The sequence below is a fragment of the Dreissena polymorpha genome, chromosome 7, assembly GCF_020536995.1.
Source record: "Dreissena polymorpha isolate Duluth1 chromosome 7, UMN_Dpol_1.0, whole genome shotgun sequence".
Taxonomy (NCBI): Eukaryota; Metazoa; Mollusca; class Bivalvia; order Myida; family Dreissenidae; genus Dreissena; species Dreissena polymorpha.
In genome coordinates this window covers 63,736,847-63,763,940 of record NC_068361.1, presented here as the reverse complement: position 1 = coordinate 63,763,940, position 27,094 = coordinate 63,736,847, and the positions used below count along the sequence as shown (strand labels likewise).

The 27,094-nt window shown below is 37.1% G+C and overlaps 1 protein-coding gene and 1 long non-coding RNA gene across 3 annotated transcripts; one reads left to right on the top strand and one right to left on the bottom strand.

The window, feature by feature from the left end:
• Nucleotides 1-8,484: 8,484 nt before the first annotated feature.
• On the bottom strand, nt 8,485-26,062 carry LOC127837901 (uncharacterized). Its single transcript, XM_052365352.1, has 8 exons — nt 25,889-26,062; nt 24,910-24,945; nt 24,646-24,675; nt 12,827-12,943; nt 10,637-10,783; nt 10,326-10,346; nt 9,444-9,554; nt 8,485-8,700 (listed from the first exon to the last, which is right to left on the bottom strand). The coding sequence occupies exons 1-8, from the start codon at nt 25,917-25,919 to the stop codon at nt 8,558-8,560; spliced, it is 636 nt and encodes a 211-aa protein (XP_052221312.1). The 5' UTR covers nt 25,920-26,062; the 3' UTR covers nt 8,485-8,557.
• On the top strand, nt 13,315-22,319 carry LOC127837907 (uncharacterized). Of its 2 annotated transcripts, none has more exons than XR_008029519.1 (2): nt 13,315-17,244; nt 21,348-22,319. It is a non-coding gene; the product is annotated as an uncharacterized LOC127837907 (long non-coding RNA). The 2 variants fall into 2 exon arrangements; XR_008029518.1 differs by lacking the exon at nt 13,315-17,244 and adding an exon at nt 18,463-19,296.
• Nucleotides 26,063-27,094: the final 1,032 nt, after the last annotated feature.

Here is a 27,094-nt window from a genome sequence, read left to right as displayed (position 1 = left end):
TGTGAAACATCAAATGAATTGACTTTAATTTGGCGATTTAGAGGGGGGGGGGGGGGGCGGGCGTAGACCGCGTCTGCCTCCCCTTGGATCCACCTATGTTTTCTAACCTACATGTAGAATAGTAAATGTTTGTTTCTGTTCACAATGCTTAAAACTATAAATCTTTAAACTGCAGTTCTAGGTCTTATTGCCACTTAAAGATATAATAAAATATGATAAATGAAATACTTAACGTTGCTGTATTCTTCATTCCTGCCCTTGTATTTCAAGAGAGAATACTTTCCAGTCAACCCAATTGGGAAGAGAACTGGGTTCAAATCCCAGCAGGGGCTCAAGAAGATGATGTAATGGCAACAAAACATTTATTGATAATATTCATTGTGTTGTTTCATTTCAATTATTGCAATGGTTTTAAATTGTATTGACTAGTTTGTAAATATCAAATATGCCTGAAATCAAAGATTTTATTGTAAATACATCAATAAAGCAATGATCCTGAATATTTTATTTGATAATGTAAATATCAGTATCAACTTCCTATTACCATTAAAAACAACTTCAGTTTGTGAAACACTCCACAAAATAAACCATAAGAAAATTAAATATTATGTAACGAGCCGAGCGGTTCTTCTCATTCTTTTCCTTATTTCAATGTAATAGCGGGCCTACTCTTAGTGTCAAACCAACTTTTCTTTCATTAAGTTGTATTTAAACATTTTAAATAAAATGGACTCTGTTAAAATAAACTGAGATAATAGCCTGAGTCTTTTGATGACTCTCAATAATAAGTATAATAAACAACTAAATAAAGTTCAACAAATCTTTATTCCAACTTACTTGCATCAATAGTACATCAATGCATTCAACAATTTATCATAAATAATACAATTCTCAAACTCACATTTACAATGCTCGATCAGTCTTAAAACTGTACGATAAAATATCCCTATACCTTAGTCTTAAATCTTATTCAAAAACTCTATTATATGCAAAAATATGAAAAATGTTTCTAACTTACTTTTAATGAAAATGCCTAAACAATAATATTTATTGGAGTAAAATTTAGTAATGAGAATGTGCCTTAAATTCCAAAAAAATCAGAGTCCCTGACTGTGAAAAAAACAGAGCTTATATACTCAGGCTCCGAGCAGATCCGAGCCTTGCGCGGTCCTAACATTAATCCGAGCAATCACTCAACCGCGCATCATCCGCGCATCCTCCGAAAATAACCGATCACCTCAAAAATAAACAGAGTTACCGCCTTAAGTTTAAACAATAAAAACTTCATTAAAATGACTGGAAATGTTTCTTTAAGTATAATAATAAGGTTTAGAACATAAAAATACACATGACTGTAATTATATGATAAAAATCAAACCTCCGCATGATAAAGAAATGTACTGCGAAAATGCAAGATAAAACCGTCTGCTGACAAGTTTGACAGAGGTCGTCAATGTACACTACCCATAATTCAACAAAAAGGTCAAAAGTCACTTCCTTTAAATATGGCGTCTATCCAAACATGTGATTGTAGTGACCAACAAAAATAGATTTTACACGGATATGAACCATACAAACGGTAAATTAAGCATAGTAGATATTGATAATAAGATGTTTAGTTTTGAATGCAATAAGAAATTACACTTGACATAGAGTTAAAATGTAAAACATGGTCATAAAAACAAACATGTACTCGTGACCTATTTAATAAAAATGTCAACATGGGGTCATGACATTACCCCCTCCTTAACATTAAAGGTCCCTCTTTAATCCCTAAAAACATTTAAACTCATGGTTACACACACATATATATATAACAATCTTTAAACTTTAACAACAAAGTCCAACATCTTTAAAATATTTACAAAATGTCAGCACCAACTTTGTGCACTTAAAAAAAAACAACTGGATTTTCATTTAAGCATCTTTAAATTCACAATACAATTACAATACTTATTATCTTCTAGATATAAAAGTGATCACTTATTTATAGCACAGGATCCAAATACATTAGATATTAGTGTAGTATATAGCAATGTCTGTGATAAAATTTACAAAGTTAAGTTTCATCATTATTTATAAATTACTGTGATACTATTTAGCTATTTAATTGTGAATTACACTGACTGTGATAAAACAATAAACTATGTGATAAATGTTCATTAACATCATTATATAATCTTCTATTTTCTGTGCAATGGACTGCGATCCCGGCGGTAATAGTGGTTGCTATTCTCTTTGTGCCACTGTGGCCGCCTGTTTTCTTTATGGTCCTGATGACGACCGCGCTCCCTGATTCCTTCTTCTACTCTCCGATGTGGGGCCTCTGTCTGCATTGTAGGCTGTGTCACGGGAACGACATGAGACATCTGGACAGGCTGTGCACGCATAGATGTGATGGCTCCCGCAAGATTGACCATGGTCATGGCCAACTGCTGGTTTGTAGCGCAACATCCCTAGGTCCTACTGTGTATGGGTTTGGATTCCTTACAAGGTAGCTTTCGCTATCCTCCACCCCCTTCTCTCGTAGCAATATCCTGTGTCGAGGGAAATTGGTGACATGTCGCTGTAAATCCTCAAGCTGGAAGCAGCGGAACAGGCAGAGCTTACAATGGAATGGCGCCTGATCCAGTGAAAGGTTCTGCCGCAGGAAATGGTCCACGATTCTGTAGCGAGGACCAACTTTCTCTTCCCCATTCACATGATAGCATCGAAGGCACTGGTAGCGTTTCCAGTCGCTTCAACCGTGGCCCGACTTTGTCTGCTCTTCCATGATTCTAAAACAGAAGATTTAATTTACTTTTACCAACGTGTACTAGCGTTTTGCATTAAATCTGTTACATATGCAGTATCTGGACGAAATAGTTGCTCGCTCTTTAAGTCCTTTCTCTTCTCTCTCTCTCTCACTCTGTACTCCTTGCAATTTTCTCACCCCGTTTGCACCAGCAAACATCCTGTCGACTACTCCTTGTAATATTAATGCCCAAACTGTATTACTCTCATACTGCTCTCCGCCATACTGTTCTTTTCCCCAAACATATACAATTTCCCTATTTATCTCGCCAAACATCATTGTATCACAGGATTCTTGTTGTTCTACTTTTCACAAGTGCCTTCAATACAGCTTCACCTCATTTATATTTTGAAGTACTAGTCCCATATATGCAAGTATTAACATCTGATAGAGCATTGTTTACAGCAGTAAAACATAATCAATAGCGCAATAACATAATATAATTGCAGCAAACACATATCTCCTGATGTACACATCAGAATAGGAAAAGACGTTTCCATCACAAACTGGCATTTATCGATATCTTCATGTGATTATGAAGAAACTTCATTGTAAATGACATCAATGAAATGGCAAGTTGAACAACAACAACAAAAATCTTGTACTTTACATCGCATCTGTAAACTCGCATGAAATTTATAGAACCCATATTTAGCAATGACCTATATACAGTACAAATATGTCAATTAATTGAACATCAATTTGTTATGAACTTTCAAAATCACATTATTCCTTATTAATCTTGAGGTTTTTTTTCTTCTTCTTTTCTTTCCTCTTCTTTTTCTATTTTTCTTTTTTCTTTCTTTCCTTTTTTTTTCTTTCTTCTCACCTCTTTTCTTCTATTGTGTGTAGTTTAAAGGTTGTTGAAAAGTCTGCGCATTTGGGTTCAATGGCTGATTGCTTTGTTTCGGGTCTGGGTAGAGGTTATTTCTGTTGTTAGGGTCAAAATTGTGGTATAATGGTATGTTTACTTGCTGATGTTTATTTGGACACTCTCTTGCAAAGTGGTTCTCTCCGTTGCAGTTGTAACATCTCACAAAGCTTCTGCGGTTGTCATCTTTTGTCGATTTATTATTTACCGTCTCCAACTTCTTGCTTAGTTCTTCTATTTTCTGTATCAAAGCTTGTATCACATCTTCCTTGACCTCTGTTTTGGTCTGAGCCTGATTGACACTTGTTTTCCTTACTGTTTAATTCTCTTTTCTCTTGGTTTCAGTCTTTTCACTACGCTTGAGTTGTCTCTTGTTTGGCACCCTGAATGCATACTCAACTGTATCGGAATCGCTTTCATTTTCACTGTCTGCTTCATCTGTCTCTGTGCCACCTGTCCTGCGCACGGGTCGTTGTCTCCGATTAGAGCCTACTTGATGACGCTTCCTTGTTTGAATGTAGTTAACTACGTGATAAACTGCCTCATCGATATCCCTGGGCTCTTTCACATACTCTACTTCCCACCTTACATCTTCATCTCGCAGTCCGTCAAGGAACCTTCTTACCAAATCTTCTTTTCTCGTCGCTCCATCCCGACGCTTGTGCGCTCGATCATACAGCCTCTTGAGTTCAGCGGCGTATTCTTCTGCTGTTTCATTTTGTTTCTGGTCTCTTTGACTAAATTTGGCTGCAAACGTTCTCGGAGTTTCTATTATTCTGAATCTATTGTTGATTTCCCTTACTAGTTCATCATAATTATCGAAGGTCTCTCTGTGTAGTTGTGTGAAAACAAATTCCCCTGCTGATCCTTGTAGTTTTGGTAGAAGAATGTCTAGCTTTTCTTCATCATTCCAACCTTGTCTATTTGCAATAGTTTCAAATCGGTTGAACCATACTTTGCATTCATCCTTCCCATTGAAAGGTGGAATTTTAGTGCTGTTATTGCATTTATGATTGGAGTAGTTTATGCTTGACCTAGGTAACATGTTGTGCTGTATGGCAGGTTCTCCTGCAAAATTATTGTTTCTATGAAGAGAGGGGAGATCATTTTGTTGCTGAATGTTGCTATTATGTACAAGAACTGTACTTTCATTTTGCCTTTGAATGTTTGATATCATCTTTTTGACTCCTTCTAGTGTTTCAACCATTTAGCCTTACATGTGTACTAATTTTCCAAACGCTGCCCTTAACCATTGATCATCCTGTTCAGTAGGTTCTTGTTCTTCATGGACTTGGTTCTCATCTTGATGACTAGTTGGTCTTTCCCTTTGTCGTAATTCATTCCTGAAGAAAACTTCATTTTCTTGATCTGTGTCAGTATCGGACATTTTCGTTTGAGGTGTGAATTCGATCACTGGAATAAAGATGTTACTTTATCCCACCGCTGCCACCATAAATATGTAACGAGCCGAGCGGTTCTTCTTTTTCTTTTCCTTATTTTAATGTGATAGCGGGCCTACTCTTGGTGTCAAACCAACTTTTCTTTCATTAAGTTGTATTTAAACATTTTAAATAAAATGGACTCTGTTAAAATAAACTGAAGATAATAGCCTGAGTCTTTTTATGACTCTCAAATAATAAGTATAATAAACAACTAAATAAAGTTCAACAAATCTTTATTCCAACTAACTTGCATCAATAGTACATCAATGCATTCAACAATTTATCATAAATAATACAATTCTCAAACTCACATTTACAATGCTCGATCAGTCTTAAAACTGTACGATAAAATATCCCTATACCTTAGTCTTAAATCTTATTCAAAAACAGTATTATATGCAAAAATATGAAAAATGTTTCTAACTTACTTTTAATGAAAATGCCTAAAAAATAATATTTATTGGAGAAAAATTTAGTAATGAGAATGTGCCTTTAATTCCAAAAAAAATCAGAGTCCCTGACTGTGAAAAAAACAGAGCTTATATACTCACACTCAGAGCAGGTCCGAGCCTTGCGCGGTCCTTACATTAATCCGAGCAATCACTCAACCGCGCATCATCCGCGCATCTTCCGAGCGTAACCGATCACCTCAAAAATAAACAGAGTTACTGCCTTAAGTTTAAACAATAAAAACTTCATTAAAATGACTGGAAATGTTTCTTTAAGTATAATAATAAGGTTTAGAACATAAAAATACACATGACTGTAATTATATGATAAAAATCAAACCTCCGCATGATGAAGATATGTACTGCGAAAATGCAAGATAAAACCGTCTGCTGACATGTTTGACAGAGGTCGTCAATGTACACTACCCATAATTCAACAAAAAGGTCAAAAGTCACTTCCTTTAAATATGGCGTCTATCCAAACATGTGATTGTAGTGACCAACAAAAATGGATTTTACACGGATATGAACCATACAAACGGTAAATTAAGCATAGTAGATATTGATAATAAGATGTTTAGTTTTGAATGCAATAAGAAATTACACTTGACATAGAGTAAAAAATGGTCATAAAAACAAACATGTACTCGTGACCTATTTAATAAAAATGTCAACATGGGGTCATGACAATACTGCTGTTTTTACCCATGAAACTGGATATTCAAGCTTTAATTCAACAAAAATTGAGAAAATACTACCGGGTATAAGTTTTCTAATTTTTTTAAATTAAAACTATTAAAACTATGGTATCATTTGAGATTATTTTTTACTGGAACTGGAAAAAAGGATATGTTTTTCCATCGGGAATATGGCCGAATTACGGCTATAAAATCAGAAGAAAAAAAGCTGAAAAAAAGCCCTGAGTTACATGGCAAATAAATGTGCATCTTAAGTCTTAAAAAAACATAAATTTTATTCAATACCTGGCGTTAATTTTCATCATGATCTCTTATCAGTAATAATTTTACATGAAACAGTCTAATTTTCTTACACTTTCCTTTGAAAAGGTTAGCTGGGTTACATGTGTTATCTTTGATTTTGATAAATTACTAAGATTAAATTTAGACACATTCTTAATGTAATATACATGTATCATGACATTTTTAAGTTTTATATTGCCAACCAAGTTGATATTCTGAAACAGCTTGTGGTACAACAGGCCCTATATACAAATTATTCACAATATAAATTAATGTTTTTTAAACAAAAATACCAACAGGCATTATTAGTCTTTACAACATTTATTATCTAAATTAGTGATTTGTCACAGTCATTATTTAATGCATAAACTTTTTTCTGCAATCAATGTTTACATTTATCAGTGCAATATGTACCCATTCATATAGAATTAATGAATGTCATTCCTATAGATAAAATGTTAAGATCTACTTGTAATGCTAGAATATTTGTATACTGAAGTGCTTGCATGTACATGTATATTTAATGTTGTTTAGATTGAAAAAAGACTCAAAAAATCATGTGTGTACTTTGATGCATTGCTGAACCTTCTGAGTATCCTGAATAAATGATATTGAATTTACTAAGGCACAGGGACAAATATGTGTGATTCACCGGTTACTGGGTTACCCCTTTGAATTTGTTTAATTTTAGGCACTTACCGGTAATCAAATGTTACTGTATTTAAGAAAGTGCAATAATTGAAAAAATCCTTTTAAACTAATCAGCTTTTAAAAAGCTGTTGAATCTTTTTATTTTAATGTCTTTCATGATATTGAAGAATTACAGCAACACAAAGTGGTGAGAAAATGTAATAAATTATAGCTTAAATAGCCTGGGGAAAGGCATGAGTATTATGAGTATGGTTATTTATTACTTATTTACAAGATCATGTAAACAATTGAAATACTGTTATAGCAGCTTGGTTCTGTGCAGTTTTGATTCTGTACTTTGTTGACAGATTGGCATATTTCTCTTATATAATTTATTATTATTATTATTATTATAAATATTGCTGAATGAGAGTGCGGTGGTTTAGTGGATAAGGTGTCCACCTAGCGATCGGGAGTTCGTGGGTTCGCTTCCTACTCGCGGAGCGTTAGCATTATCTCCTCCATAGATACCAAGTACTGGTTCTTCCCAGGAAATGGCCTCAACAGTGTCCATATCTGCCTGTAATAGGCCTTCCTGTAATAGTTAGCAATTGACTGTAGGAAGTACGAAGTAGTAGAAGTTAACTTGTAAGTGTATGCTAGATGCTTCCATTTGTCCCCTTTTAGGAAAATCATGGGACAATTGAATGTTGTTTTGCTAAAACAACAATAACAAAAAGTTGGTGTTGGCCTGGAATTTATGTCAAGATTTATATTTTACATGTACCATAACATTTGTTGAATTGAGTAAACATCTTCAGGTTCTATGTGTACCAAACTTGTATTGCATTGGCAAAACATGAACGGACTGTTTACTTGCTAATGACTTGTTGGTAGACATGTTTAGTAAATCTGGAAGACTTTTGGTCGTTGTTTATTTAACAAGTTTTAAGTGTTGATTGATTAGTATGTATATAAAAGTTTTAATTTTCACACAAAACGAAGCGCGTTTGTCTTTTGGCTTCTAAATGCAGCCGACCACCTTGCAAAAGTGAATTGGTAAACGTGCCTTAATAGATTAATATTTAAAGAAACGATTTCAAACACAAAACCAGACATGCATCTATTTGTAGCGTACAAATATAGCCGGCAATCTTGCAATATTTCATTTCTTACTCGTGTTTTCATTATCAAACTAATTATATAGTAAAAATAAAGTTGGTTGCTTTCAGTAAAGCGACGAATAGCACCTACATTCATTTTCATTGAATTATTTTTCTGTAAAAAAGTCACATTCAACAGACAAGTGTTGGGTAAATTCATTCTCCTTGTGTTATTTAATGTAACAAAAAATTCACACAAATACACGCGACACGTATGCCTGGTAGCGTCTAGATACATCCGGGCACCCTGCAGTAATGTTTACAGTGCTCCAGCACCCACTTGGCGTACGTGTGGTCCGTGCACAGGTTCCCGGAGTCGTACTCTCTACAGTTCGTCAACGTGTCCGTGCAGGCGACCGGGGTAGTGGCCGCTGAAAAGGAATTTTTTCAGGCGTTTTTTAAATAATTATTTTATTTGATCCATGCTCTTGGAAAACGCGGCTTAATGCATGTGCGACAAAAGTCGTCCAAGATAGGCCTGTGCAGTCCGCATAGGCTAATAAGGGACTACACATTTCGCGTTAATGGTATTTTTCGTTCATAGGTGATCTCGTCTTAGTCCAGTTTAGGCGGAGAGTGTCGTCCCCGCACAGGCTTATCTGGGACGATACTTCACGCATATGTATTAACCCTTTGCATGCTGGGAAATTTGTCGTCTGCTAAAATGTCGTCTGTTGAATTTCTAAAATTAGCATTTTCTTCGAATTTTTTTCAAAGAATACTATCAGAATAGCAAACAGTTTGGATCCAGATGAGACGCCACGTTCTGTGGCGTCTCATCTGGATCCAAACTGTTTGCAAAGGCCTTTAAAATTCAGCTCCAGCGCTTTAAGGGTTAAGCGTTCCTTCTTTTTTCAAAGCGCACGATTAAACAATCAAATTATTACATAATTATAATACATTAATTTACATAGAGCTTTTTACGGTGTGCATCAAACTCCGTCGTATTAAACTAACTATAAACCCATTTAAATTTACAGTGCCTTATTTTGCGCATTAAAATCGTGATTTGCGAGGCATTAAATCACATCGACAGCAAAAAAAAAACAATATTTATAATAAACATGTAACAATACGCACGTATTTACAGTACAATACATAAAGCAATACGCACCCGGCTGACAAAAGCCACAGTATGCTGGACAGTGGAAGGTCGCCCAGGGTTTGCTTGTCGTGCAAATGGACTTTTCGTGCGACACACAATCCGCGTCCCGGTCCTTACACTCTTCAAAACAGCAAATTATAAAAGTGTATAAGATATTAAATGGGGCTTGCGCAGTTCATGTTAAAAATGATCAGTTGTACAATTTTTTTAGCCCATTTGTTAGAGCATTTCGTATATTTTTTAGTTCTGTGTTTTTAAAGCTTTGGGGTAGAAGACGTAGCGTTCTATTAACGATTATTATTTAAATTAAAAAAGGCTGCTTAAAGGGATCTTTTCACGGTTTTTATAAATTGCCACATTGAAAAAAGTTGTTTCAGATTCGCAAATTTTCGGTTTAGTTATGATATTTGTGAGGAAACAGTATTACTGAACATTTGCCATGGTCTAATATAGCCATTGTATGCATCTTTTGACGATTTAAAAACCTAAAAAGTATAAATCGTTGCAACGCGAAACGATTGAATAATTTGGAGAGTTCTGTTGTTGTCGTTTAAATTTGTGAAACTACGAAGATTGCTTATATAACGTATAAAATACGCATCTTATGTATGCTTGGCAGGAGAGCTCAGTTGGCTGGTGCGTTTTTACTTCAGGATTCCGGGGGTCACTGGTTCGACCCCTGCTGCGTGCTACTTTTTTTTCCTTTTTGAAATTTTATTTTTGATTTTTTACTGGAGCTTTTAAAATCTAATGTTTACATTTATCAATATAAAGCATTTAATGACAAACTTCAAAACATGCCAAAATCTGTGAAAAGGTCCCTTTAAAGGCAATAATTTAAACTTTAAGCGTTATAACTTTGATTAAGTAAACAATGTATTTAAACTTTACCTGGTGGAGAGGTGATCTGACCTGCAAAAAAAATGACAAATATAACCATCTTACAATAAAATAAAAAATACGTTATCATGTCTAGTTCTTATACAAAAATTTCACCAAACCACATATAAATTGTATTTAAAAAATGAATCAAATTAACAGACTTTTCAAAACGTTGTATTAAAAACAACTACGGATTAATCCGCCCTAGGTCATTACAAAAACGTATAAGCCCATGCTTAAAAACGAAACCATTTCCACAGAAAACACAGCCTGTCATTGAAATGTTAACACATAAAAAACAAGTATCACCAAACACCTACGACATCCGTCGAATTGACAGTAAACACGGCAGTTTTCTCTGGCCCACTGGTGGTAATCAGACCTGGTACAGAGGTCTCCCGTGTCGTACTCTACACAATTTGGCAAAGCGTCCGCGCAGTTGACCGGAACGATCGGGTCGGGATGGGCTGGAAGAAACGTTTTCGCATTTGACCTTTCTCCTAACCTCCACACAGAGTTATCACTGGTTGCGAGCTGAGCTCTATCCAACCTCCGCACAGAGTTATCATTGGTTGCGAGCTGAGCTCTATCCAACCTCCGCGCAGAGATTTAACGGGAACCAGCATAGCATAGCTATTGTATTTGGGATCAAGGAACAACAACTCTGCGTGGAGATTGAGCTCTATCATCTACCGGTCAATAAAGAGAAGGTAACAATGTGAGGAGTTTGCCTGTTCAACAGTACATGCCCCTGGAACTGTTATGTGTGTACGAACCGTATGTCAGGTAAGTTTGCCAATCTCCTGTAACCAATGCTGGCTCACAAAAACTGTTACCATCCTTGACGGATTGTGACTATGTAACTTGACGGATAGAGTATATAAAAAGAGTTTTGTGACCGACAAAAGAGCAATCCTCTACTGTGGTAAGTTATGTTAGGATGCATATTAACGTTTTCTTTATGTTACCAATGAGGTGAACATTATGTATAGGTATCTATCCAATAATTGAGTTACATCAACCTAGCTGAAGTCCCTTTGGGGTTATCACAGGATCCCGATTTTTCGAACGGACAGATGGACAGAACGACTGGCAGGCGAATACGACTATGATTCCTCAACTGACTCTCTATCCACTACACAGCAACTCCAATATATCGCGGTCCGGTATATCGCGATGCCCAATAAACATGTATACAAGTTTCATCCCTCTAGCTTGAGTACTTTCTCGCGGGATTCAGATTTTAGTGTTAAATTATTTCATTCATTATAGTAACCTCAGTTGTTGTCCGACACAAACACTGAAACAATGTGCATATTCCCCGTATGGCTCACTATCCATATTATTAGTTTTATCAAACACGGGTTTGGTACTGTTGAGTTAGATATATCCAGGATCCAATTTCGGGCTGAGAGACACACAAACGGACCGGGTGCAAACCGGTCACACCGGTAGGGGACTAATAACACAGTGAAACCATAATTAATATTTAAAAACAAAAACAGGTCACGCCGGCAGGGAACTAATAACAAACTAAAACCATTTTCGATTTAAAAAAAAACAACATCATGTAAATCGATCATCGCATGTTTTATTATGGCGTCAGAGATTCTACGATTGCTATACTTAAAACATGCATAATCTCTGCACAGAGGTTACCATAGTTCTGGTGAAATACTGATCAACCACTGTCGGCAAGTAGGTCGGACAATTGCAAGCTTAGTTTTCGACCTTCTTATCAGGTAATCAATGCGCTGAAGGCACTAAAGTTGTTTGCTGTTGTCGTCCTTGATTAGTTTGTGCGCATTGCACAGGCTAATCAGTGCGCACAGGCTAATCTTATTTGACATGCATTAAGCCCCGTTTTCCCTGAAAGCAGCCACTATGTACAGATTGCAATAATAAACACTAGACTGGCCAGTGTCGTCTTACAAGCTGGTAAATACACACACTGCAGTAGTAGAGCAGACGCTCCTAAGCATTCGTCGTCTGCAGTGCAGACAGGCAGCGGCAATCGTTCCTAGCGCTGTGAGTTACCGACCTTAGCGTAGCTAAGCACATACTGATTTGCAAAACATGCTTTGTAAATTAAGTCGGCGGCTAACGCGACCAACTAAAAACTAAACTAGCATAATAATCGCGGTTAACAACACGTTCTAATTGAATATTGGTCTACCGGTAATCGAACGAAAAACTAGCTTGGTCACACTGTCAAATAAAGAAAACAAAAAGTTTGTAATGTATGAAACGGATAAAATGGGCTAAATCCACATGGGTAGAACGTCGTCCCAAATTAGCATGTTTAGTCCCAACAAGCTTGTCAGGGACAGCATGTTTATCCTACAATATAGTTTTGTTTGGAAGGCACATTTTTTTAAACGAAAAAATTCATAAACGCGGAAAGTGTTATCCCTGATAAGACGTAGCGGACTGCACGGGCTAATATTGGACGACACTATACGCAGATGCATTTAACCCAATTTAAAAAAAAAATCAGCTTCAGGTATAACCTGGCGTGCATATTCCGCAGTATTTCGGACATTTGGCAGTCATGTAGGCCCGGTAGGTTGTATTGGTGCAGACGCTCGGATCGTACTTTGCACAGTAATCCAGTGTGTCCCGGCAGTCTGAATAGAGAAAATGCAGTATGAATATCGGCTGCTACAATTGATTTTTTTTTTATAAAATATATATGTAGTACGGTAGCATTATTTTTTTAATATTTGTTTTATTCTAATATCAAATACTGCAGTTTTTGCCGTGGAGGCATTATTTGTTTTTATTTTTAAATAAGACTTATTAATTTCTGAATATAAATTAATAATATTTATTTTCGCGGAAACGAATGTTGTTTGCTGGTTTCTATAGATACGATTACGGATGTAACGTTATGTACGGAATGCTTCGGTAGAGTTCGTTAAAACAATGAAATTACCATTTCCGTACCACGTGATATTACGTCATTCCGCCTTTTGCAAACTGCCTGTGCTTTTGTTCTGATCGTCAACAAACTTAATTTAAATTAAATCTCGAATCATCTCAAATAATGCCGCGTGGAACAAAACGGAAATTACCGGAAAATGTGGAAGAGGTTGGAGAGGACGATACCCGGCTCTTACAACCGGATCCAGGTAGAGGCTTTATTGATTTTGAGAAGATAATAGATCTAAGGGCATCTAAAATCGTTCCTCCTATTAATACACGTAACGTTGAGGGGTGCGGTGTTAGCGGGGAATCAACTCTTAAGTTTCCCGGTAATCGAAAATACAATAAAAGTTCAATCTCTTGCTTCGGCTATTAATCAGGGTCAAAACATGATATAGTCGTCAGGAATTAACGCGCTTATCAAACGATGACTTGGCTGCGCACGTGCCAGCCGCATTGAAACAACAAATTTCTAGAGGCGAATATGTCAATTTGGCTGTTAATAGGTGCCTTCGAATTATCCGCTCTTTGTAACGGTAGTGTTTTGTAACTTTCGGCAGAGGGCACTCTTGAACAGCGCCCTAAGGAGTGTAGGGATAAAATTCATAACATCGAACGGTGGTCGGACGCTTTCTTGATTTATGCGTCACTCTACCATAGCACGCGACGCGATAAAGTGCAGGAGATTTTGCATTAACTTTCCCTGTAATGACCTACTTAATCTCGCACCATCGCCGGTGAATAGCAAAATATTACGTGAATATTTAACATCGTATAATTCTACAGATCGAAATGACCTTTTAAATGTTTTTTACAAATGGGTTTTCAATGCATTATAACGGACCCAGAGTCAGTAGATTTAGTAAAAAATTAAAGCCTGCAATCGCAAATGCTGACATAATTCAAGATAAGATAAATAAGGAGATTTTGGCGGGGAGGTTGGCTGGGACTTTCAGCGAACAATCTTTTTCTAATTTCATGGTTTCCCCAGTTGGCTTGGTGCCAAAAAAGATACCAGGTGAATTTAGGATGATTCATCACCTTTCTTTTCCAGAGGGTAACTCGGTTAATGACTTCATTGATAAAAAATACTCATCCGCTCAGTACACAAATTTCGATGAGGCGGTTCACATGGTTCAAGATTTAGGGCGACACTGTAAATTTTTCAAAACGGATCTTAAGATTGCATCTCGCCTACTCCCAGTTCGGCTAGAAGATTTTGAAATACTGGGCATACAGTTTAATGGTATGTTTTATGTGGAAAAAGCATTACCATTCGGAGCTTCAGTCAGTTGCAAAACATTTGTACAGTTTTCCTCATTCCTTGAATTCTGCGTTAAGAGTAAAATGTCATCGGGCAAGCTTATACACTATTTAGACGATTTTCTTGGTGGCGATAAATCTGAGCTAGGTTGCCGCAAGGTGATGGATTCGTTTATCAATTGCATGCACGAGCTAAACGTGCCGTTAGCCACGGAGAAAACAGAAGGGCCCACGGAAATAATCGTGTTCTTAGGCTTAGAATAAGATTCGGCGGAACTAGTAGTCCGCATTCTTAAATAAAAATCGTGGAGTTACGGGAAAAAATTCACACCATCGTGCAGAAACAAAAAAAAAAAAAAAAAAAAAAAAAAAAAATAACCTAAAGCAAGTTCAATCGTTAATAAGGTCTCTTAACTTCGTGTGCAGGGCAATCCCAGTCGGCCGCCCGTTTTGATTAATTAACACCACCTGTGACATAACAAAAGCATTCCACCGCATACGTATAACACGTGCTGTTAGGCAAGACCTCGAAATGTGGTTGACATTTTTGCGCGATTACAACGGCGTGTCGTTTTTCCATGACCGATACTGGATATTCAATGTTGACACTGAATTGTTTACAGATAGTGCTGGCGGGTCTGGTTTCGGTTTTTGGGATTTATTTTTAAGGTCACTGGTGTAACGCTCGTTGGCCTAATTTATGGCGGCAAAAGGGCGTAACTAGTGACATAACTGTTCTCGAATTATTTCCATTTGTAGTTGCACTGTTTCTCTGGGCGAGGATTTAAAAAATAAAAATATTATGTTCAACAATTTTCGATCTGCATATAGTCTAAACAACAATTGGCCCGCGGATAAACAATATGTTGTTCTCTTTGTAGCCTATTGTTTTGAAAAGGGTCTATCACCTAAATCTATCAAGAGCTACATTTCTGGATTGAGTTATATTCATAAATACATGGGCTAGTACGATATAAGTAACATTTTTTGGTAGTGAAGTAAATGCTCGAGGGCTGTTCTCGCTCGCGACAAACGGTTGGTACGCGGGCACTGGCACCAATCACTCGCAAGGTCTTGACGGTTATTATCTCGCAATTAGCAAAGGTGTGTTATAATGACTTCGAGCGCTCACTATTCAATGCTATGTTTACTCTGGCATATTTCGGTCCGTTTCGAGTCAGTGAATTGGTAGCAACAGCAACATACAGTTATCAGTTGCAAATAGCCCACGTTAGGGTCACGGGGGATAAACACGCCATAATGGTCACACTCAGGAAACATAAAACAAATCAGCGCGGTATTCCGGTCACAATTAGGATCCCATACGAGCCGGAGTCTGCGTTGTGTTCAGTTCGGTCGTTTACAGACTACCTCGCAGTGCGACCCCATAAAGTCGGTCCATAACCTTAGCGACTATGAATCAACACATTGGCTCGAATGGACTCTGGGTTGCAGGCGTAGTATATCAACCTAATTTAAAGGTTAGGTTTTAAAAATAGTAGCAATGCAGCAGGGAAAAAACTTGTATAGCGCTTATTGGTATTAAATGTCCGAGATGTATTAAATGTCCGAGTTATGTCCGAGTTAAAAAGTGTGTAATGGTCAAGCGACCATTGGTATTACATGTCCGTGGTATTAAATGTCCGAGTTAAAAATTGTGTAATGGTCAAGTGACCATTGGTATTTGATGTCCGAGTTAAAAAGTGCGTAATGGTCACGTGACCATTGGTAAAGTGTGTAATGGTCAAGTGACCATTGGTACTAAATGTCCGAGTTAAAAAGTGTGTAATGGTCAAGTGACCATTGGTATAAAAAGTGGTATGATCGCAAGTGTAGCGATCAAGTAAAAGTGTGACAAGTAAAAGTGTGATCGCATATCAATCGCTGGGGTCGGCTGCGCGCTGAAAAGTTTACCAAGCACGAAATAGTGCGCTTATTGGTATTAAATGTCCGAGATATATTAAATGTCCGAGTTATGTCCGAGTTAAAAAGTGTGTAATGGTCAAGTGACCATTGGTTTTAAATGTCCGTGGTATTAAATGTCCGAGTTAAAAATTGTGTAGTGGTAAAGTGACCATTGGTATTTAATGTCCGAGTTAAAAAGTGCGTAATGGTCAAGTGACCATTGGTAAAGCGTGTAATTGTCAGGTGACCATTGGTACTAAATGTCCGAGTTAACAAGTGTGTAATAGTCAAGTGACCATTGGTATAAAAAGTGGTATGATCGCAGGTGTAGCGCTCAAGTAAAGTGTGATAAGTAAAAGTGTGATCGCACATCAATCGCTGGGGTCGGCTGCGCGCGAAAAAGTTTACCAAGCACGAAATAGTGTCGGTGCCGATCGATTCCGCGTCGCCAGGGTTTTTTCGGGCCGATGGTGTGCATCTGTCGGATGTTGGCCTCGAATTGTATTTGGATTGCATTCGCGACGTCATCTTAAAGTTCTGTTAAAGGGCTAATCCAGAATTTGTGGGGGATAAATTTGTGAAATTTATTGTGGCGGAAAATTCTGTTTGCCGGGGGTCGGATGGGCATGCGCATTTATACATTTATCTGAATGGACTCTGTGACTACTTGCGTAGTTTATCATCCTTGTCCTTTCGGGTAATTCCAAGTTTACATTTATCTGAATGGACTCTGTGACTACTTGCGTAGTTTATCATCCTTGTCCTTTCGGGTAATTCCAAGTTATTAAAGTTTAAGCTGCTTGAACAGAATAAAAAATAGTAGCAATACCGTAGGGTAAAAAACGTTTAGGTGTCAAATCGCTGCCTGAGCGATAAGTTGTATTTTAATGTCCGATTAAGATTGTAAAAAGGTACAAGTAATATTATCGCAAGTGTGGCGATAAAAGTGATCACAAGTGTAGTGATCAAGTAAAAGTATTATCGCAAGTGCGAAAAAGTGTGATCACAAGTGTAGTGATCAATGTCCGATTAAGTATATTATCGCAAGTGCGAAAAAGTGTGATCACAAGTGTAGTGATCAATGTCCGATTAAGTATGTAAAAGGTACAAGTAAAAGTATTGGATCACAAGTGTAGTGATCAAGTAAGTGTTAACGCAAGTGCGCAAAAAGTGTGATCACAAGTGTAGTGATCAATGTCCGATTAAGTATGTAAAAGATCACAAGTGTAGTGATCAAGTAAGTGTTATCGCAAATGCGCAAAAGTGTGATCACAAGTGTAGTGATCAATGTCCGATTAAGTATGTAATTCGCAAGTGCGAAAAAAGTGCGATCACAAGTGTAGTGATCAAGTAAAAGTTTTAGTGTGTCATTAAAAGTGTCATGGCGATTATCATGTAAAAGTGGATACAATGGTCAAGCGATTGGTAGAACTAGGTTTAGCCCAGCAAAGTATATGGTTCTTCCTAGTTCGGTCGCTTGATGAGCAATAGCATTTTTTATTTTGGGTACACGGTGTTGCTACTATAACGGTGTTACTTCACGTTTTGTAATTTTATCGTGTGCTCATCCACCTCCGGTAGGTATATTTTCAAAGTAACAGGTTTCCACGAGTGAGTAGCCGATTTTTCGTTAGGCTCGTGGTTACCACCGGCTGTTTTTTCGCTGCGGCCTTTTATATCCCACTTTTTACTCGTATAATATTAAAGAGATCTGTTAGTGAATACTTTGTGCATTCTATTACATTTTGTGATGTTTATTGGGAGGCAAAATATTTTGGAATCGGGTCATTAAACTAGTTAAATGGAGTAATGTGTTGTTTTATCGTTGCAGTCGTAAAATAAGACTTATTAATTTCTGAATATAAATTAATAATATTTATTTTCGCGGAAACGAATGTTGTTTGCTGGTTTCTATAGATACGATTACGGATGTAACGTTATGTACGGAATGCTTCGGTAGAGTTCGTTAAAACAATGAAATTACCATTTCCGTACCACGTGATATTACGTCATTCCGCCTTTTGCAAACTGCCTGTGCTTTTGTTCTGATCGTCAACAAACCCCACCCACCGCACCCTGATTAATATCTCGACTGGTCCGACATCCACATTTTAAGATGCTCAGAGTCGATTTAAAAACATATCTTGCACATAAATGGACTATACATTTGAGCTATACGATTCTGCCGGCAAGTTCTATATTTCCAGTACATGTACACCGGCTCATGGCGGGATCCTAAAATCTGACAGCAGACATTCACACCCATTTTGGTGCCGGGGCCAGGCCACACCCCTTACAGTCGATCGAGATGGTGCCAAACTTGGTCTTGTACAACTGGGGCGCATTCCAGCGGACAGCGTGACTCGGCGCTTGGACTGTCTTCATCGAATGCTACAATGGACAAACGCACTGTCGCACGTTTATATAGAGCACATGCATTCTGCCGGTGAACAATGAACTGTCTCGTGTTTAATATAAGTGCACAGGAATTTTTGATGCCACTTCCATATCCGAACATTCACTTTGGCGTCGTTTTTTATATTCTGTCTGTTTTTTATTGTCATATGAGCCTTTTTATGTGTTATTATGTCTTGTAATTTTATTGTCATATATTTCTTGTTGCATTTGCCTTCCTGTCGCAGTGCCGGAAAATTCTGTTTGCCGGGGGTCGGATGGGCATGCGCATTTATACATTTATCTGAATGGACTCTGTGACTACTTGCGTAGTTTATCATCCTTGTCCTTTCGGGTAATTCCAAGTTTACATTTATCTGAATGGACTCTGTGACTACTTGCGTAGTTTATCATCCTTGTCCTTTCGGGTAATTCCAAGTTATTAAAGTTTAAGCTGCTTGAACAGAATAAAAAATAGTAGCAATACCGTAGGGTAAAAAACGTTTAGGTGTCAAATCGCTGCCTGAGCGATAAGTTGTATTTTAATGTCCGATTAAGATTGTAAAAAGGTACAAGTAATATTATCGCAAGTGTGGCGATAAAAGTGATCACAAGTGTAGTGATCAAGTAAAAGTATTATCGCAAGTGCGAAAAAGTGTGATCACAAGTGTAGTGATCAATGTCCGATTAAGTATATTATCGCAAGTGCGAAAAAGTGTGATCACAAGTGTAGTGATCAATGTCCGATTAAGTATGTAAAAGGTACAAGTAAAAGTATTGGATCACAAGTGTAGTGATCAAGTAAGTGTTAACGCAAGTGCGCAAAAAGTGTGATCACAAGTGTAGTGATCAATGTCCGATTAAGTATGTAAAAGATCACAAGTGTAGTGATCAAGTAAGTGTTATCGCAAATGCGCAAAAGTGTGATCACAAGTGTAGTGATCAATGTCCGATTAAGTATGTAATTCGCAAGTGCGAAAAAAGTGCGATCACAAGTGTAGTGATCAAGTAAAAGTTTTAGTGTGTCATTAAAAGTGTCATGGCGATTATCATGTAAAAGTGGATACAATGGTCAAGCGATTGGTAGAACTAGGTTTAGCCCAGCAAAGTATATGGTTCTTCCTAGTTCGGTCGCTTGATGAGCAATAGCATTTTTTATTTTGGGTACACGGTGTTGCTACTATAACGGTGTTACTTCACGTTTTGTAATTTTATCGTGTGCTCATCCACCTCCGGTAGGTATATTTTCAAAGTAACAGGTTTCCACGAGTGAGTAGCCGATTTTTCGTTAGGCTCGTGGTTACCACCGGCTGTTTTTTCGCTGCGGCCTTTTATATCCCACTTTTTACTCGTATAATATTAAAGAGATCTGTTAGTGAATACTTTGTGCATTCTATTACATTTTGTGATGTTTATTGGGAGGCAAAATATTTTGGAATCGGGTCATTAAACTAGTTAAATGGAGTAATGTGTTGTTTTATCGTTGCAGTCGTAAAATAAGACTTATTAATTTCTGAATATAAATTAATAATATTTATTTTCGCGGAAACGAATGTTGTTTGCTGGTTTCTATAGATACGATTACGGATGTAACGTTATGTACGGAATGCTTCGGTAGAGTTCGTTAAAACAATGAAATTACCATTTCCGTACCACGTGATATTACGTCATTCCGCCTTTTGCAAACTGCCTGTGCTTTTGTTCTGATCGTCAACAAACCCCACCCACCGCACCCTGATTAATATCTCGACTGGTCCGACATCCACATTTTAAGATGCTCAGAGTCGATTTAAAAACATATCTTGCACATAAATGGACTATACATTTGAGCTATACGATTCTGCCGGCAAGTTCTATATTTCCAGTACATGTACACCGGCTCATGGCGGGATCCTAAAATCTGACAGCAGACATTCACACCCATTTTGGTGCCGGGGCCAGGCCACACCCCTTACAGTCGATCGAGATGGTGCCAAACTTGGTCTTGTACAACTGGGGCGCATTCCAGCGGACAGCGTGACTCGGCGCTTGGACTGTCTTCATCGAATGCTACAATGGACAAACGCACTGTCGCACGTTTATATAGAGCACATGCATTCTGCCGGTGAACAATGAACTGTCTCGTGTTTAATATAAGTGCACAGGAATTTTTGATGCCACTTCCATATCCGAACATTCACTTTGGCGTCGTTTTTTATATTCTGTCTGTTTTTTATTGTCATATGAGCCTTTTTATGTGTTATTATGTCTTGTAATTTTATTGTCATATATTTCTTGTTGCATTTGCCTTCCTGTCGCAGTGCCGGAAAATTCTGTTTGCCGGGGGTCGGATGGGCATGCGCATTTATACATTTATCTGAATGGACTCTGTGACTACTTGCGTAGTTTATCATCCTTGTCCTTTCGGGTAATTCCAAGTTTACATTTATCTGAATGGACTCTGTGACTACTTGCGTAGTTTATCATCCTTGTCCTTTCGGGTAATTCCAAGTTATTAAAGTTTAAGCTGCTTGAACAGAATAAAAAATAGTAGCAATACCGTAGGGTAAAAAACGTTTAGGTGTCAAATCGCTGCCTGAGCGATAAGTTGTATTTTAATGTCCGATTAAGATTGTAAAAAGGTACAAGTAATATTATCGCAAGTGTGGCGATAAAAGTGATCACAAGTGTAGTGATCAAGTAAAAGTATTATCGCAAGTGCGAAAAAGTGTGATCACAAGTGTAGTGATCAATGTCCGATTAAGTATATTATCGCAAGTGCGAAAAAGTGTGATCACAAGTGTAGTGATCAATGTCCGATTAAGTATGTAAAAGGTACAAGTAAAAGTATTGGATCACAAGTGTAGTGATCAAGTAAGTGTTAACGCAAGTGCGCAAAAAGTGTGATCACAAGTGTAGTGATCAATGTCCGATTAAGTATGTAAAAGATCACAAGTGTAGTGATCAAGTAAGTGTTATCGCAAATGCGCAAAAGTGTGATCACAAGTGTAGTGATCAATGTCCGATTAAGTATGTAATTCGCAAGTGCGAAAAAAGTGCGATCACAAGTGTAGTGATCAAGTAAAAGTTTTAGTGTGTCATTAAAAGTGTCATGGCGATTATCATGTAAAAGTGGATACAATGGTCAAGCGATTGGTAGAACTAGGTTTAGCCCAGCAAAGTATATGGTTCTTCCTAGTTCGGTCGCTTGATGAGCAATAGCATTTTTTATTTTGGGTACACGGTGTTGCTACTATAACGGTGTTACTTCACGTTTTGTAATTTTATCGTGTGCTCATCCACCTCCGGTAGGTATATTTTCAAAGTAACAGGTTTCCACGAGTGAGTAGCCGATTTTTCGTTAGGCTCGTGGTTACCACCGGCTGTTTTTTCGCTGCGGCCTTTTATATCCCACTTTTTACTCGTATAATATTAAAGAGATCTGTTAGTGAATACTTTGTGCATTCTATTACATTTTGTGATGTTTATTGGGAGGCAAAATATTTTGGAATCGGGTCATTAAACTAGTTAAATGGAGTAATGTGTTGTTTTATCGTTGCAGTCGTAAAATAATATGGAAATATGTGACCAAGTCCCTTAAAATGCAGTTTAACAAACAGATATTTATATCAATTGAAATGAATGGTCTGTTGAATAGTCGGTTGTTTTTATAGTGCTTCAACGATCGTATTTGGAGAATGAGAAAAAATGGATAACTTTGAAATACCTTGACAAGTCCACTACCATATTTATTTCGTATTTATAATACATAAACTAAAAAATGTAAAATAGGTGCGGTTTTAGTACTTCTGACTTATCCCTGCTAAGTATAATACCGGTGTATTAATTGGTTCGCAAACCCACTGAAAATTGAGCCGCAGTCTGGAAAACTGGGCTTAAAGCACGTGCGTTAAGTGTCATCCCAGTCTAGCCTGTACAATCCGTGCATGCTAATCAGGGAAGATAATTTCAACCCAAACTGGATTTTTGTTTAGATGGACTTCATGTAAACGTCTTATTCGGAAAAATGCATAAACCCTTTCCCCAATAAGAAGCAAAGTGAAAATTGTTTTTGCAACCAGCATAAAACCAGAACAGCCTGCGAGTAACTCACAGTCTGTTCAGGTGTCATGCTGTTTGTTGCTCACCAGTAACTTAGGGTTGGAGTTGAAGCCTTTAAAACTTTACTTTAGTAAGAAAGGTAATAAATTAAATTTAACTATCTAAGGGACAACAAATGTGTAAAAATACGGATCTAAGCGATAAAGGGTTAAGTCCCTTTGTCCACGAGCGCGGCTCATTCCTCTATGGAGCATGTGAATATTATGTTTATGGCGTGTTGTTGCCGTTTTAATTATCTCTAATGGTTTGAGAATTTCAGGTCAACCCAACTTTGACGTCGAATACATAGTTTGTCTTTAAGCATTTCTCTGGGACGGCCTAATCCGTATCTATCTTATCGCGAAGAACCGACAAAAAAAACATAAACGGTATGCTGTGACATTCCCATGATAGAGGTTATGCAACAGTACTGACCTTAATTCGTCAAAGATCAATTTAGCAATTTTGATAAGCAATTTAAGAGCACATACAAACACCATGCGCATTCATACTCGATCTTTCATTTGAATTATTTTTCAACTGTAAAGTAGAAGCCATTGTCAATAAAATTCGCATGCGCACAGAAACCCATAAACGAAAATATGTAAATATAATTGTCTTTTCCATGTGTTCATTATTACTGTGTAATAATTAGTAACGGACAAATTAGATACAGTCAGAATGTGCCGCTCATAAAAAAAAAGTATAAGGTTATTAAAAACAAGATTATTGTGTGTTTAAACGCATTTTTTAGTTCGCATCCCATTTAGAAAATCTATATGTTTATCAACTTTTTTACTATTACATTCATGATAATTTACTTGGTGCATGCACTCTTTGAAGTGATAAGGAGGCTTTGATTGAACCGCCAAGGACACTAGCGCGTTCAAGTAGTGTCGTTTAATGCACTTTTTCTCGTCACTCAAGAAAACACATCCACCTTTCTTGACAATTCATTCGCTGAACAAGAAACTTTATAAGACCATTAAATGCTTTGTTGCTGATTTAAATATAAGTCAAATATTGCAATCGCACTATTATATAATTTCTAGGAGAAATTTCTTAAAGTGTATTTACTGTCGCTCAAGGCATTTTGTTTAGTACATGGATCACTGTGAACTATTGCCGGAAACGTACAAGAGCGAGATAGGAAGTGGTTTACGGTAAATTAGTTTCCAGTGCAACGGCAATTGCACTGTCGGAGGACGACATCATGTCTTGTTGTCGATTCATGCATTGTTCTTGCTCAGAAAATAATCTTGACGCCATTGGATGTATTATTTTTTCTACATGCGACTTAAGTTCTAAATATATTTGAGTATCGATCAGGGCTTAATTCATGTGCGTAAAGTCTCGTACTACATAAGCTTGTGCGATTCGTACAGGCTTTTCAGAGGCACTACTTTCCGCTTTTATGGAATTTTCGTTTAAAGGAAGTATTTTTTAAACTTTATGTTATTTATAATTATATGCATCAACGACAATGTACTTATGTATAAGTCTTAATAAACTGTCTGTTCTGTACTGTTATGTTATTTATAATTATGTGCATTAACGACGAGGTACTTATGTATAAGTCTTAATAAACTGTCTGTTCTGTACTGTTATGTTCTTCTTAACGAAAAACTAGTCTCAGCGGAAAGTGTTATCCGCACGGGCTAATCTGGCACGACACTTTACTCACATGGATGAAAGCCCGGTTTTCCCAGAGTCGTTAACGCAGTAAAGTATTCATATTAACACAAATAAGATCTATACGTACTATCAGCTGTTGGCGTAGGCATAATGAATCCTGAAATGCAGATACAATTATTGAAGTTAGAAGGTGACTTTTTTTATTCAAGCAAGTGCGCGTATTACCCTTAAAACATACATTCGCTCAGTTCAATTAATGTGTTTAAATAGACGATTTGAAACTAATATAAAGTTAAAAGTAAAATAATTATGGATCAATATTATATCAAGTGAATGTTATCAGATACACGAGTGTCAATAAGTCAGAAATAACAACGAATGGTAAACATACCCATTACTAGTGACGCGCACATGGATACAATAAGAACTGAAAACAAACATTGAAATATGTACTTTGAGGTATAACAAATCGTTCAAAAATATTTATTTTCATGGAAAATATCAGTGTCTGAATAGGCTTAAGGCAATAAATAGGTGATAAGGACAAATGACTGTGCCTATGGAATCATGCCAGTATAGCCGACAACGGACAAATGTATTTATATAAGCTAATGTGAATATAGCCGACAACGGACAAATATATTTATATAAGCTAATGTTAATATATGTGACAACGGACAAATGTATTTATATAAGCTAATGCCAGTATAGCCGACAACGGACAAATGTATTTATATTAGCTAATGTGAATATAGCCGACAACGGACAAATGTATTTATATTAGCTAATGTGAATATATGTGACACCGGACAAATGTATTTATATTAGCTAATGTGAATATAGCTGACAATGGACAAATGTATTTATATTAGCTAATGTGAATATATGTGACAACGGACAAATGTATTTATATTAGCTAATGTAAATATAAGTGACAACGGACAAATGTATTTACACCAGATAATGTGAATATATGTGACAACGGACAAATTACAGTGCCGACTTGTTCATACCATTTTAGCAGACAACTGACAAATAATTGTGCATACGGGCGAATTTCAATGTACATGTATATACCTGCGTTCGTACGTGAGAGCGTGCGTGTGAACATTTCAAACAAGAACTTTTGCGTTTTAAATTTAATTTATATGATCAGTTCAGCTCCTCAATTAACAGCTTTGAATAGAGGAACAGTTATTAAACACGTGTGTATTGTATAAGACGAGCATCCAACCGTTACTTTTACTTGTTAACTGAAATAAGACCGTTATGACTAAAACACCAGTTTCTAATGAAATAAACCGACTGTATGTTTATCGAATTACAAGTTAAAATAAACTAATACAAACAACAAAAACGGTTAAACTTACAGTAAACATGCATGGCGCCCATTTTAATCATACTTAAACAAATGCAGCGATACAATTCCTAGCTCATAGACTGTTCACTATATTTGGTATGAACACTGTAGGCCACTGACACAAAGATTTAAACAAGGGACTCTTATCGATAGCAAACGGTTCCCTGTAAGACTTCCCGTTGTAGTAGTAGAGATTGCGTACAACGTTCGTCACTGTCGTTAGTCAAGCAATTCTATAGCAGACGTTGCACACACAAACATATAGAATAGTTGACACTCGGCAGTCTGAAGCTGCCTTTATCACTGAATTCATCTACGTTAGGTGCTTTTTAAACAAGAGCACCGCATAACGGGTGCCAACGCGCTACGGGTGCAGTTTTGAATAAATGAAAGTTTGGCAGAATTTTGTTTAGGTCACAGTGACCTTCACGTTTGACCTAGTGACCCAAAAACGGGTGTAGCATGTAGAACTCAACATGGTGCAAATACATATGAAGTCTCACAGTTGTAAGTGGAAGCACGTTGATTTTAGAGCCTATGTTAAAGTGTTATATTAGAGGTAACAGCGACATTGACCTAGTGAACCAAAAATGGATGTGTCGTGTAGAACTAATCAAGGTAAATCTACATATTAAGTTTCAAAGTTGTAGGTGGAAGCTCTTTGATTTTAGAGCCAATGTTTAAGTTTTATTTTAGAGGTCACAGTGACCATGACCGTTGACCTAGTGACCCAAAAATGGGTGTTGCGTATAGAACTCATCGAGGTGCATCTACATATGAAGTTTCAAAGTTGTAGGTGGAAGCACTTTGATTTCAGAGCCCATGTTTAAGTTTATGTCAAAGTTTTATATTAGAGGTAACAGTGACCTTGACCTTTGACCTAGTGACCCAAAAATGGGTGTTGCGTGTAGAACTCATCAAGGTGCATCTACATATGAAGTTTCAAAGTTGTAGGTGGAAGCACTTTGATTTCAGAGCCCATGTTTAGGTTTATGTCAAAGTTTTATATTAGAGGTAACAGTGACCATGACCTTTGACCTAGTGACCCAAAAATGGATGTGGCGTGTAGAACTCATTAAGGTGCATCTACATATGAAGTTTCAAAGTAATAGGTGGATGCACTTTGATTTTAGAGCCTATGTTAAATTGTTATACTAGAGGTCACAGTGAACTTGACCTTTGACCTAGTGACCCAAAAATGGGTGAAATGTGTAGA